Raw genomic sequence first — 12503 nt, forward strand, 5'->3', positions numbered from 1 at the left:
CTTAAGCTTCAGACGGACAGACAGACGGACAGACATCGTTCTACTTTGTATTGTAGATAACCAAACAAGGTTGATAACATATATAAAACCACTGATAAAGTGATGTAAAGAGCAAATATTAGAGTAAAACACTAGATGGAGAAAGGGTTAAATAACTGTATCTCCCCATCGCAACCACCCTGTGCAACCTTTCTATTGGGTCATTGAAAATCAACCAATGGTGTCGCTTATATTAACACAGCCTAATAGTAGGGTTGGGCCGGATATTTTTTTGGCCGGATACCGAATACCGGATATCCGGCTAATTTCAAATGCCGGATATCCGGTATCCGGCCGGATATCCGGCCAACGCCGGTATTCGGCAAATCTTCAATACCAGCTACGAGAAATTCATTTTCGTCCATAGCCGTACAAATAAAGACTGATAACAGACAGACAGATTTACTTATTAATGAAATTTTTTTTTCTTCAGATGGACGTTCCCTGCAGCACTGATGTTCACTCTCTCTGTAATAACAATGATTGGTTGGTTTATTTAACAAATAGTTTTTTTTTCTATTTTGCATATTTTTAAAAGTGAAGCTTTTCTATGATTAGGGTAGGTCCGTCCGTTTGCACTTAACGGATAGCTCTTATAGTTAATTTAGACATATTATAATTGTCCTATCGATTTCAAACTTTGCATGATGATTCCTGATACAGTTAGGTACGATAGAGAAAGAATATCAACTCTTTAATCGTTACCAGAACGTTCATTTAAAGCAAGATGAGTTTATGTTTTGACAAAAATATTTAGTTTGATATAGTTATCATATTCATCTCATTTTTTCAGCAATGCTTCCTGGGACAATAAGGTACAATATTTTAAGCGAAGCATCTTTATAATCAAGTCCTAAAATATAAGTATGTCAACTGACATACAAATGCAGACTCAATAACTAAATAATATATGTAAGATAGCTGAAATACCACACAAGATATGTTTTCGTTGTTCCAAAACATTTTAAATGATGTTTTTCCATTTGTTGCCTCATTACCCCTGTCATTACACCTTAATTGACAATTAGAATGTTTTCCTTTACTTTTTTTAGTAGGATAGCTACTTTATAATTCACTTTGTCTGTCCGTTAGTAAGTCCATAAAGCTGTGGGGGTAATGTGATTTTCTCGGCTGCTGTAAAAGGTAGACTGCTGAGTTTTGTTTTGTGAAAATCCACCTTAAATCTTTAAATAATCTGATAATAATACATAACTAATAGTTGATATTTTTTATTTAATCAACATGTCAGACCAGCATGTCATAAGACCTGACATGGTCTTCCAGGTAAAGAGTAAATGTATTTTTGGACTTCAGCAAAGCATAAATGACCAAAATGCTTGAATATCCAAATTACTACATACCATCATAAAATATAGGTGTCCTAGTCGATTCCAGGTTTCCATGTAAGATCCTGCAGGTTCTTATCCTTCAGGTTTAAAATACGTTTTATGTGTTTAGGTTATGGTAATATGGTACCGAGAACTAATTCTGGAAAAATTGCCACCATTATTTATGCCCTTTTAGGTAAAACATTTTTACTGGTAAGGCTACTATGCATGCCTGTTTGTCGTTTTGTAACAATAACGTTCTTAAAATGTTAGAAAAGGTTGAAAAAAGTTTAAAAAGCCTCACGCCCTGTAAAGGCTACTTCCAGGGCAAGAAACATTTTTACCTCTTATAAAAATAAACAAGGCTCCATTACCAGGAATGGTTGGAATCACTATTAGAAAACATTTTTAGATTGTGCATTTATTTATTTCTTCTATTTATAATATGTATACACTTATTTTAAACAAAATTTTACTTGTATCTTAATGATTTCGTCATTGTTCATATTTTAGCAAAATAAAAAATCACGAAACCTTGTATAAATTAAATGTTATATACTATCAATTTTAGGTATTCCCGTTTACATACTGTATTTCATGAACATTGGAAAAGTAAGTTTTGTAGTTTTTACTAGCGAAACTACTTTACAAGTCTAAATTGTTGTTTTGTATGTATGAAAACTAAGGTCGCGGGGCTAGAAATTTATATTAAGAAAAATATCTTGTATTGGGTATTTTATATCTTATTATTTAATAAATTTTTATATTACTTAAAATGATTAAATTTTAGTTTACTGTTTGCCAATAAAAATATTATAAGGAAAGAGGGGGATGGGTAGTTTTTCCGAGGGTTCCTAACTTCTTAAAATCAAAGTAATTATGGAATAGTTATTTCTCGCATTATATTTAAGTATAGTATATAGTATTATAAACGGCTTTCCGCGGATATAGAATTTGTAGAAAGCTGGATATAATACGATGCTAGACATAATTTTTTCGTATGGATGAGAACCGGTTCCTATCCACCGGATTCGAATGAATACGAGAAAAGGAAATTCTATTGGACATACATACATACAAACTTACAATTACTAAAGCATATTTAGAGGGGAAAACTGTAATGTTTTAATAGTAAAAAGGCATAGCTTTTCTACTATTAGGTTCTGTATGAATGAAAAATAATATAGAATTCGTGGATATATTGACAGGGGAAAATTTGTCTTCAATTTAGGTTGCTATCATATAGACCTCATTTATTGGCCAGTTCATTCATCTAGAAGGAGGGTGAAACTGGAGTTAAAAGGTTGGATCGGGGAAATCGTTATTTATAGCCAATTGGGAGTATCAATTTCTTACGAAATTCTAGTGCGACATCCATTTTTTTAGGTATTTGCTAACACATTTAAATGGACCTACAGACAGTTACACTCTTGTACAAGGAAAAAACCAGGTATAATATACTTAACATATAATAAAATATTAGGATGATTGTCTATCTATTTGTAGGTACTCTATAAAAGCATGGGACAGTAGCCGAAAATTAATTTATTTTACATTTGTTAATAAATTCATCAATTAATTAACATCATCTGTAAAATTGTCATTTTAATGCAAAAAAGTATAGCCTTTTTCACTTTTTATGTGAAAAAGGACCTAAATAAAGGTTTCTTAAAGAGCCTAAGGAAACAATTAAATTCCTTTGTGTTATAGAGTAAAAATTGTGAAAAAAAGGAACAACACAGAAATCTCTTATATTTCTAGCTATAATTGAGAGATATAAGGGGGAATTGATTTTTTGATCCACACACCTTCCTCCAATCCCTTTAGGTCTGATGAGGGCTAAGTGCTAATTTTGTAAATGTTTAGAATATACCTCAATGAACGACGATGAAATGGAGAAGGAACAAGATCAGGTATAAATTATAGAGTAGCTTTGCTTCTTAACATAACAGGTTAGTACGTCCTTCCATATAAGAATCTTGAAATGGTGCAAATCTAGTGAGGATTATACATAATTTTATGAAGTTTTTCCAAGCCATTTAAGAAGATTCATTGTAAACGCGATCTAAATCGGTTAAGCGGTTAGTGTGATCCTTTGCTACAGACAGACAGAAATCCTGTTACTTGTATTGATACTGTTATTACTCATTAAATGCTGTTGCAAGGTCAAGTTGTCTTGACATTTAAGGGTAAGAAAACAAATGTATCAGTTTGAAATAATTTAGGAAAGTTTATCAACTATGGTCAGCTAGTATTAACAGCATCATATTGGAAAGTTTGATAGCTCTAATTTCCAAAGTGACACTGTTTTGTGTATTTGTTTTGTTTTTTTGTTTAATTGGTCAACGTTATTTTGTAGGTAAAATAACAGTAGACAATAATTTTGCATAAATGTCGAAAGCATATCAGTTCTAGTTTTGAAAATAATACTGTTTTAGGCTGTTGTTGTGCCATAAACTGCCTCTATATGATCTCTTTCATCCAACTGATATTCTAGATAATGTTACAGTAGACAATAATGGAACATACCCCTGGAAAGCTTATCCGTTCTAGTTTTGAAATGATACTGTTTAGGTTGTTGTAGTGCCCTCGACTGCCTGTGTATGGTTTCTTTTGATAAACATGATACCTTGTTACAGTATTAAATAATTTACATAACTTTGGAAAGCTGATCAGTTCTAGTTTTCAATATACTACTGTTTTAGGCTGTAATAGTGCCATCATAATAGACAATAATTTTGCATACCTGTGGAAAACCTATCAGTTCTAGTTTTGAAAATGATACTGTTTTGTGCGTTTGTTTGTTTGTGTTCTATTGTTTCATAGATAATATTACTGTAGACAAAATTTTCATACCTTTGGAAAGATTAAAAGTTCTAGTTTTGAAATGATACTGTTTTAGGTTGTTGTAGTGCCATAAACTGCCTCTATATGGTTTCTTTTGAACAACATTCATTATACCTTATTACAGTAGCAAATAATGTACATACCTTTGGAAAGCATATCAGTTTTAGTTTTCAAAATACTACTGTTTTAGGTTGTTGTATTGTCATCAACTGCTTCCATATGTTTTCTTGCATGTACACAATTTCTTAAATTAAAATAATATCTTAGATAATAATTTTGCATACCTTTGGAAAGCTTAATTGTTATAGTTTTGAAAATGATACTGTTTTGGGTTGTTGAAATGTCATCATATGTTTTCTTTTATCATCATTGTATATTATGATAGGAGATATTAATTTTGCATACCTGTGGAAAGCCTATCAGCACTAGTTTTAAAAATGATATTGTTTTAGGTTGTAGTAGTGCCATCTACTGCCTGTATATGGTTCCTATTGATCTACGTGTTGGCTGGAACAATTATGTTTGCAGGAAATATATCAATTCTATTTAACAACAGGGAACTAAAGGGATAAGATAATGACCGATAAATTTATGTACATTCCCAATAGAGGTACACATAAATACCTCTTTTATTATCCCTAAATTTGTTGAGCCAGCGTATAAGAACACGTTATTATATAACTTTAGGGACTAGTGTAAGAAACAGCCCCCCCTCCCTAAATCTAATACATGGATGGAAATACCTAAACTGTTAACAAAGTTAACATTATCCAAAAAAACCATTGAAACACAAAAATTCCTTGATTAATAATCAGATAAAAGTTAGTTGTTAAATTTCGGATGACGTACAAAAATATCACCAACCTATTTCAAATGCAGCCTAAAAAAAAACAATTTTTCCCATAGCGTTGCAGACTGACGAACTGGCAGACGGACAGACAAAGTGGCTTTGCTGCAAATTTTTTTTTGAAGAAGTCAAATGAAATATGTAAGACAGCAGGGATTAAAAAGGTTATTATTTTATGAATATCTGTGCGACTGACAATATCTATATACCTGGAGAGAAATATAGGATTCAATTTTGACAGATTTAGACTCAAGTGTTGCGTGCCTCTGAGCAAATTTTAACAATTTCCCTTAATTTGCTATAGAACCCTCTCATACAACACAGGGAGGGAGGGGGACATTGGGATGTTTATTACACTAGTCCTTAAAGTTTTATAAAAACGTTTCCTACTCGTAGGCTTAACAACTTTGAGAACGTTTATTGAAATTTGATAGGTTGTTTCATTTTTTACAGAGTCCAAACGTTTCAACCACTAATCTGAAGAAGAGCTAATTTTGTGTATCATCATTGTGGATGTACATCAATTTATTGGCCATTGTCTTATCCCTGCATACAACAGCACTAACGCGACGTGTCTTGTCCCTATTTCATCAGTTTGATTTAGGCATAAATAATTTCGACAAACCCCAAACTGTTCCAGTTTTGAACAAGACGATTCCAGTTACGTCATATACGTTTCGGGAAAGAAAAAGGGAAGGGGGGAAGAAAATCTCTTCAAAAGAGATGGGAGAAAAGGAAAGAGATTTTCTTCCCCCCTTCCCTTTTTATATGACGTCACAGGAATCGTCTTGCTCAAAACTGGGACAGTTTGGGGTTTGTCATAATTTCAAAAAATCTTAAATGGTACCCATTGCGGCTGCCGTTACTTATATGTAGATGTGAGAACTAATTAACAGTATACTGAACATATTTAACTGTTCGCTGTTCACGGCGGCAGAAACAATATTTATCTTCAAATAATGAACAACTCCTCCACCTCCTTTAAGTAGGGTTGGGCCGGATATCCGGTCATTTTAAATATCTGGCCGGATACCGGATATTAAAAATATCCGGTTACATGATATTTGGCTGATTTTTGACGCCGGATATCCGGTTATACGGCCGGATATTAAAACTATCCGGTTACATGATATTTGGCTGATTTTTGACGCCGGATATCCGGTTATCCGGCTGGATATCCGGTACATTGACGGATATCGAACATTGGCCAGATATACGGCCGGAACCGGATATCCGGCATTATAAATCAGCCGGAGATCCGGTATCCGGCCAAAAAAGTATCCGGCCCAACCCTACTTATAAGTAGGATTGAGTAGAGTTGAAAATACTTGAATTGGGCTAATAATTAGGTAGGTAATTGTTTAAAAACAAGGATGACAACATCCATAAAAGCGAAGCTCTGAAACGATAGGACACACGGACATTAACACTTGTATAGTGTCAGAACTAAATAATCAGAATGCGAATGTATAAGAGTAAAAGCAAAATTGTGGGTAAATTTGTTGAAAAACTTCTTGATACAGGATAATGATTATGGACATACTTACATTTTTAGGACTTGATTATAGAGTTGCTTCGCTTATAATATTGTACTTTGTTGTCCCAGGAATCAGTATACCTAAAATCAGAACATTCGGATAATTAGATCACATAAAAAATTTTGGTAAAAAAGTAAAAAAAATCAACATGTTTAAAATGGACGTACGGACATTCTGGTAATGATTATAGAGTTGCTACGCTTTCTAAATCATACCTAACTACTACAGGAATCACCATGCAAAGTTTGAAATCGATAGGACAATTCTAACAGGCCTAAATTAACGATAAAAGCTATCTGTCTCAGACGTACGGACGGACGGACGTACGGACCGACCCTTATTATAGAAAAGCTTCGCGTTTAAAAACTTTTAACTAACGGTGCAGAGGGGGGGGGGGGGGTGGTGAGAACTTCCCCACCCAACATAAGTATATGAAAACATACTTAGTTCCATTTCAAATGCAAATGAAATTTTGTGTTTGTAGTAAATATGTTCCAATTCTAGTGTGTTATGTAGTAGGATATTTGTCTGTCCATCTGTCTGTCCCTCTGGGTATTTGTCTCTCTATTCGTCTGTCTTTACGTCTGCCTATACTTTAGTCTACTCATCAATATCAAATGATCACTTCTACTGGCCATATAAATTAGTTTTAATTCGGTGACTTTCCTAAAAATAAGGGTTCAATTTCCCTTTTATTCTGTTGCAGCCTCCCCCATTTTTTGTGGGGTAAACTTCACCCGCCTGGCTTTGGAGCGGTACACGTCAAGTGAAATTTAGAAATCCATGGCAAGAACTTTTGTAGCCTTTTTTGTAGGCTACCTTACAATTTTGACTTTTCCTCAATTTTGTAAGTCCCGAAAAATGCCCAGTAAGCTTAAACTGGAAACCTCCAACTCCACAGTCTACTCCTGCCCAAAATGCTTGCTATCAAACAAACCAATCAACTCTTAACAAACTGAAACACAAACACCAAACCAATTCAAACATTATCATTTTAATTGTGTAGTTTTTTTTTTATGTTAGTTATAAATATTTCATATGTATAACTGCTAACCCTTAACTTACTAACACGTATCTAATTTATCATTTTTTCTTATTTTACTTATTATATGATGTATGATTATTTCTGTAAAACGAATAAATCATTTCAACAAAAAAAAAAAAAAAAAAAAAAAAAATTATTTAATGATAAGAATTTTTTTAGTAAGATCTCGTAAACGGACCTATCAGTTAACAGAATAAAAAAACTTATTAATTGTTATGAGCAGGTTTTAAGCCATTCTGTAGGGAGGATATAGGCAAGGACAAACTGGTAAAAGATAAAACCTCGGCAAAACTAATAAGCACCCCTACTGTCATTGTTATTTTTTTTCAAACAAAAAAACTAAAGTACAAAGATTTTTGTCACGCCTTAATATCTTAATATGCTATACTATAGTGCTTCTTTCCTTGTATAAAGTTACAGTCACAAACACCTTATTATATTATCAAGGATGACAACATACATAAGAAGAAAAGCATAACAAATATAGACATACCGACCAAGTGAGTTATAGAGCAAATGTTAGGTCATTTAAAAAAAAGGATCTAGAGAATTAGCGGTATTTTATAGAAAATCACAAAACCTTTAAGAAAAATTAGGCTTTTAATTGGTTTTAGACAGTTTATATACTTAAAATTTCAGCCTTCTATCTAATAAACACATTAGCGTTAACAACTAAAAACTAAATAATATTTATAATTTAATTATAATATAGATTATGATTAAAGGATAGAAAAGATTGAGTGACTTAAAGAAGATACAAAAATATTGGAAACAATACCCTGAAGCTTTATAACATTATAGATAATATACTGTCTATAGTTTCATTGTGTACGAAAATCCAACATACATAATTACTTGATTATTTTACAGTTTTCCAAAAATCTAATAATCAAAGCTCAGCAGCCGCAAATAAGACTCAAATCCATTTGGGTGCTTTATTTATTTACTAGCGGCTTCGCCCCTAGCCTCTAGGGGCTTTGCCCCAAGAGATGATAAAAAAGAAAGTTAAGGTGAAATTCGTAAAAAAAAATAAGAAGGACCAAGGAAATCTTCTACAAAAACAAAAAAAACCAAGGATATCTCCTACAGAAAAAAGGACCAAGGATATCTCCTACAAAAAAAATGGGGAAGGGATTTTTTTGTTTTTTGGGGGGGTTGGGGGTGTCCCACCCCCCAAGAAAATAGCCTAAAACCACTACAGGACCAGTAGGTATATTCCCTAAAGAGTAGAATCCGATCGGTTCAGTGGTTACCGAGATCTTAAGCTTCAGACGGACGGACGGACGGAAAGACAGACGGACAGACATCAAGCTACTTTGTATTATAGATTAAAAAACAGTTTTTGCCATATTTGTGTCAGGTTTAGACTTCTAGCTGGTTTTTAAAATTGTGAAAGGTTGATTTCCCTGAGCCTTACATGCGAATGACGCACGGCTGCCGAACCCTATTTCGAATTTTCTATAATATATTACTGTACTGTAATTTGGTTAAGGAACTATAAGGCTTCGTTAGGATAGGTCCCCGCAGGGTTAGTGCCTCTCACAGGGGCTACTTTTTTTTAATTTTTACAAAAAAATAGCTACATCGGATGAAAAAATAATAGTAAAATGTCTGTCTATACATTTTTTGAATACAAATTTTGATAAACGATTCATTTTTAGTATTATAAGACGTAAATAGTTAGAGAACTTTGAAAATCTCCGATTTGGCACAAAATATTTTAAAGATAATATTTGAGGATTCTCTAAATAAATAAATCTTGTTTGTTCCCTAAGATCTCTCCAAGTACTGAAACAATTACCTTTCCATTTCAGGGAGGATTCACATAGGTCATGAGAATAATTTAGTCTATTTTTATTTCTTCTTCAAAATCTTTGGGTGGTTTTGGTATATTTTCGCCTCCCTCCTCCTTATAATACAGGGCTTCTAGATATTAAAGTAAAATAATAGAGGGGGAAGGGGTTAAATATAAGTTCCACCTCGTGGACTCTGTGCCGACATTCAATTAGGTCTTTCAATATCACCAAATAACAATGGGAAGATTAATACAGCCAAGTCGCTGCAAAAGAGCAAAGAGCAATTTGCTAGCAGATAAACCTATGTTTGTATATATCCAATATAATTATCTGATTAAAGTTTCTATGTAGATGAAACATTAAAAAATCATTTAAATATGTTTGTCTTAAATCGGTACTTCCAGCTTTTGCAACGGCCAACCCAGGTTATGAAAGTACCAAACTATGCATAAAATTGTGTAAATATGTGTAAGAAATATTATTATCATTTTGTATGCTTATGTTGAAATACATCTATCTATCTATCCCCAACACTGGATCCGGCCAGGTAGTTGTCTGGGTTATACATTTATTTTCTGGATACTAGGGATTAAACCACTAGTATCATATATGATGACTTACGGACATATTTTAATTCAACTGAAGCTTTGCTACTTGTCAACTGAATAGTGGGATATATTTAAAGGCATGCTTTGCCACAAGAGGTATAACTATATCTTTTTTTACCTGGAGATGCCCCCACTCCACCACTATTTTAAATAATTCAAAAAAAATGGTGGGAGGATTTTGGGGGGAGGAAGGGGGTTGTGGGTGTCCCACCACCCAAGAAAATAGCCTAAAACCACCACAGGACCAGTAGGTATATTCCCTGAAGAGTAGAATCCGATCGGTTCAGTGGTTACCGAGATCTTAAGGGACAGACAGACGGACGGACAGACATAATTCTACTTTGTATTATAGATAGAGTAAATGCTCATATTTAAATGATTCTCTAACATTACATTAAGAGAGGAATTGGATAATGGCAGAAAAATTAAACTACGACCCATACCCCCCCCCCCCCCACACACATTACTCATAGTAGCTACAAAAACTGAGCATTTACGTTAATAAGCGCTGGAAAGTGTCACGTGTCTCTTTGGGGTTTCCTTTCCCACTTCTCCTCACATACCTAATCTGTATACGTATCTTTATGACGTCACACATGAAACTTTCCAGCATTTATTACGGGAGGAGTTTCTTATCCAGCATTGTCTTATCCCTGTTTACCTGCTGATGATACTTGAGTGTAAATGTAAATTATGTTAAATTTAATTTCTGTAATTGACATCAATGGCAATCCCAGGGATGTAAAGTAACGCTCAATTCTTTAATTGCACGACCTTTATCAAGATCTCTTAACAAAAATAGCCTTTATAAGAAAGAGGGGTGGGGGGGTGGGGGGGGGGGACAATGGACATTGCGCTGGTACCCAAAGTTTTATAACAATATTTTCTTATTTGTTGTTTTTTGGCAAGAAAACTTCGAGCACTTTCGAAATTCTACTTATTGGTTTCAAACTATTTAGAAGTGTCTTAACTTTTCAATCAATAATTTTGGGGTAATTTTGTTAATTATCGTTGAAGACGTATATCAATTTATCTTCACGGCCATTGTCCTACCCTTCAAGATATGAGATTTATAAAAGCTAAGACATTCCCCAACTATTACAAGAATCATACAATATGACAGCAGTAGAACCTAATTTTAACATCTTCAATTATGACGCGTCCCTGAAATTTGTGAATTAAATTAGTCCTGGCTCACTTCAGTTAATCAGTCCATTAAATTTTCAACCTTTTCAAACTTAAATTATATTTTGCAATTTAATTCAAAATATTTATAAAAAAGCGATGTATATGTAGATCGGATCATAGTAAATTTATGCTTATTATAATAGACTTATATCCAGGTAATTCCCTCTACGATAAGGACTAATCGTCAAAGTGTAATAATCATTACCAGATAGACTATGATTTTATTTTGAATATGTTTAACAACAAGTATATTTAAATTAGGCATTTTTAAATTATGTGTTTTGTCACATTAGACATTTATAAAATTAAGTATTTCTAAATTAGGTAATTTTAATTACTTATTTTGACCCTACTCCAAAAATTTTTTTCTTTAATTTTCTTTTTTTTATACTAACTATAAGTTGTTCCCTTAAAGCAAACAACTAAAAATACATGTAAAGCTTCTCTAAACAAGTATTAATAAATTTCCTTTACTACAGACCGACCCTAATTATATAAAAAACCTTGCTTTTATAAATAGAACTAGAGTTGGCTCGATATAATTATCTCCCTATTGGCTAGTTTTCTATATGCATATCTATTTCTTAATAAATCTATTTTCCTCACCCGGCATTACTATCTAAAAGAAAGTAAATATTTAATAATTTAAATGATTTTTAAAAGATTTTTTTTGATTATATTTTTTTCTTTACATTACCATCACCAAAGGGTTAATGATGATGATTACAATTTTAGTTTAATATTTGAACACACAAAATGTCGCCACAATCGAATTCTTTTAAAACATAGTTTTCTTAAATTTATCATATTATAAATTTAAATTTTCTTTTTTATGATTAGAAATTAATTACATCAATATAAGGTAAATAGCAACATGAAATGAAAAAAATGAATTTATTTTTAATAAAGTAAAATAATGGGTCTTATCGTTCTGGGCAATGAGAGTTTATTATGGATTATTGGAGCACTATGAGTTTTAATCATATATTCCTTGGAAAACTTGAGCTCGTTTATAGACATTTATTTCCTATATAGATCTGACATGGATCGTGAAGCAATTAAGCAGGCCGTTTTGTACATGTTAAAAATTGGAAGATTTCATTAAATAAAAGTAATCGCAAATATACTTAGTAAATGATATATAATTATGATCATATGCAGAGTGGGAAGGCTGGAATTATTTGGACAGTATTTACTTCTGTGTCACCTCTTTATTAAAGGTAATCTTTTTTAAAATTTATAATAGAGATAGTTTAGTTTATAATCA

The 12503-nt window shown here is 32.7% G+C and overlaps 1 protein-coding gene across 1 annotated transcript in view; it reads left to right on the forward strand.

Moving 5' to 3' along the window:
- The window catches only part of LOC145332503 (TWiK family of potassium channels protein 18-like), a 44638-nt gene that overhangs the window by 25555 nt on the left and 6580 nt on the right, over nucleotides 1-12503 (forward strand). Inside the window, exons 8-14 of the mRNA XM_080177508.1 lie at nucleotides 473-525; nucleotides 1498-1563; nucleotides 1939-1979; nucleotides 2754-2817; nucleotides 3234-3280; nucleotides 4667-4737; nucleotides 12393-12456. Of these exons, the coding sequence (XP_080033634.1) occupies nucleotides 473-525; nucleotides 1498-1563; nucleotides 1939-1979; nucleotides 2754-2817; nucleotides 3234-3280; nucleotides 4667-4737; nucleotides 12393-12456 (406 nt within the window). The remainder of the gene's footprint in view (nucleotides 1-472; nucleotides 526-1497; nucleotides 1564-1938; nucleotides 1980-2753; nucleotides 2818-3233; nucleotides 3281-4666; nucleotides 4738-12392; nucleotides 12457-12503) is intronic.

Source organism: Acartia tonsa, chromosome 11 (assembly GCF_053477335.1).
Source record: "Acartia tonsa isolate MP-2025a chromosome 11, ASM5347733v1, whole genome shotgun sequence".
Classification (NCBI taxonomy): domain Eukaryota; kingdom Metazoa; phylum Arthropoda; class Copepoda; order Calanoida; family Acartiidae; genus Acartia; species Acartia tonsa.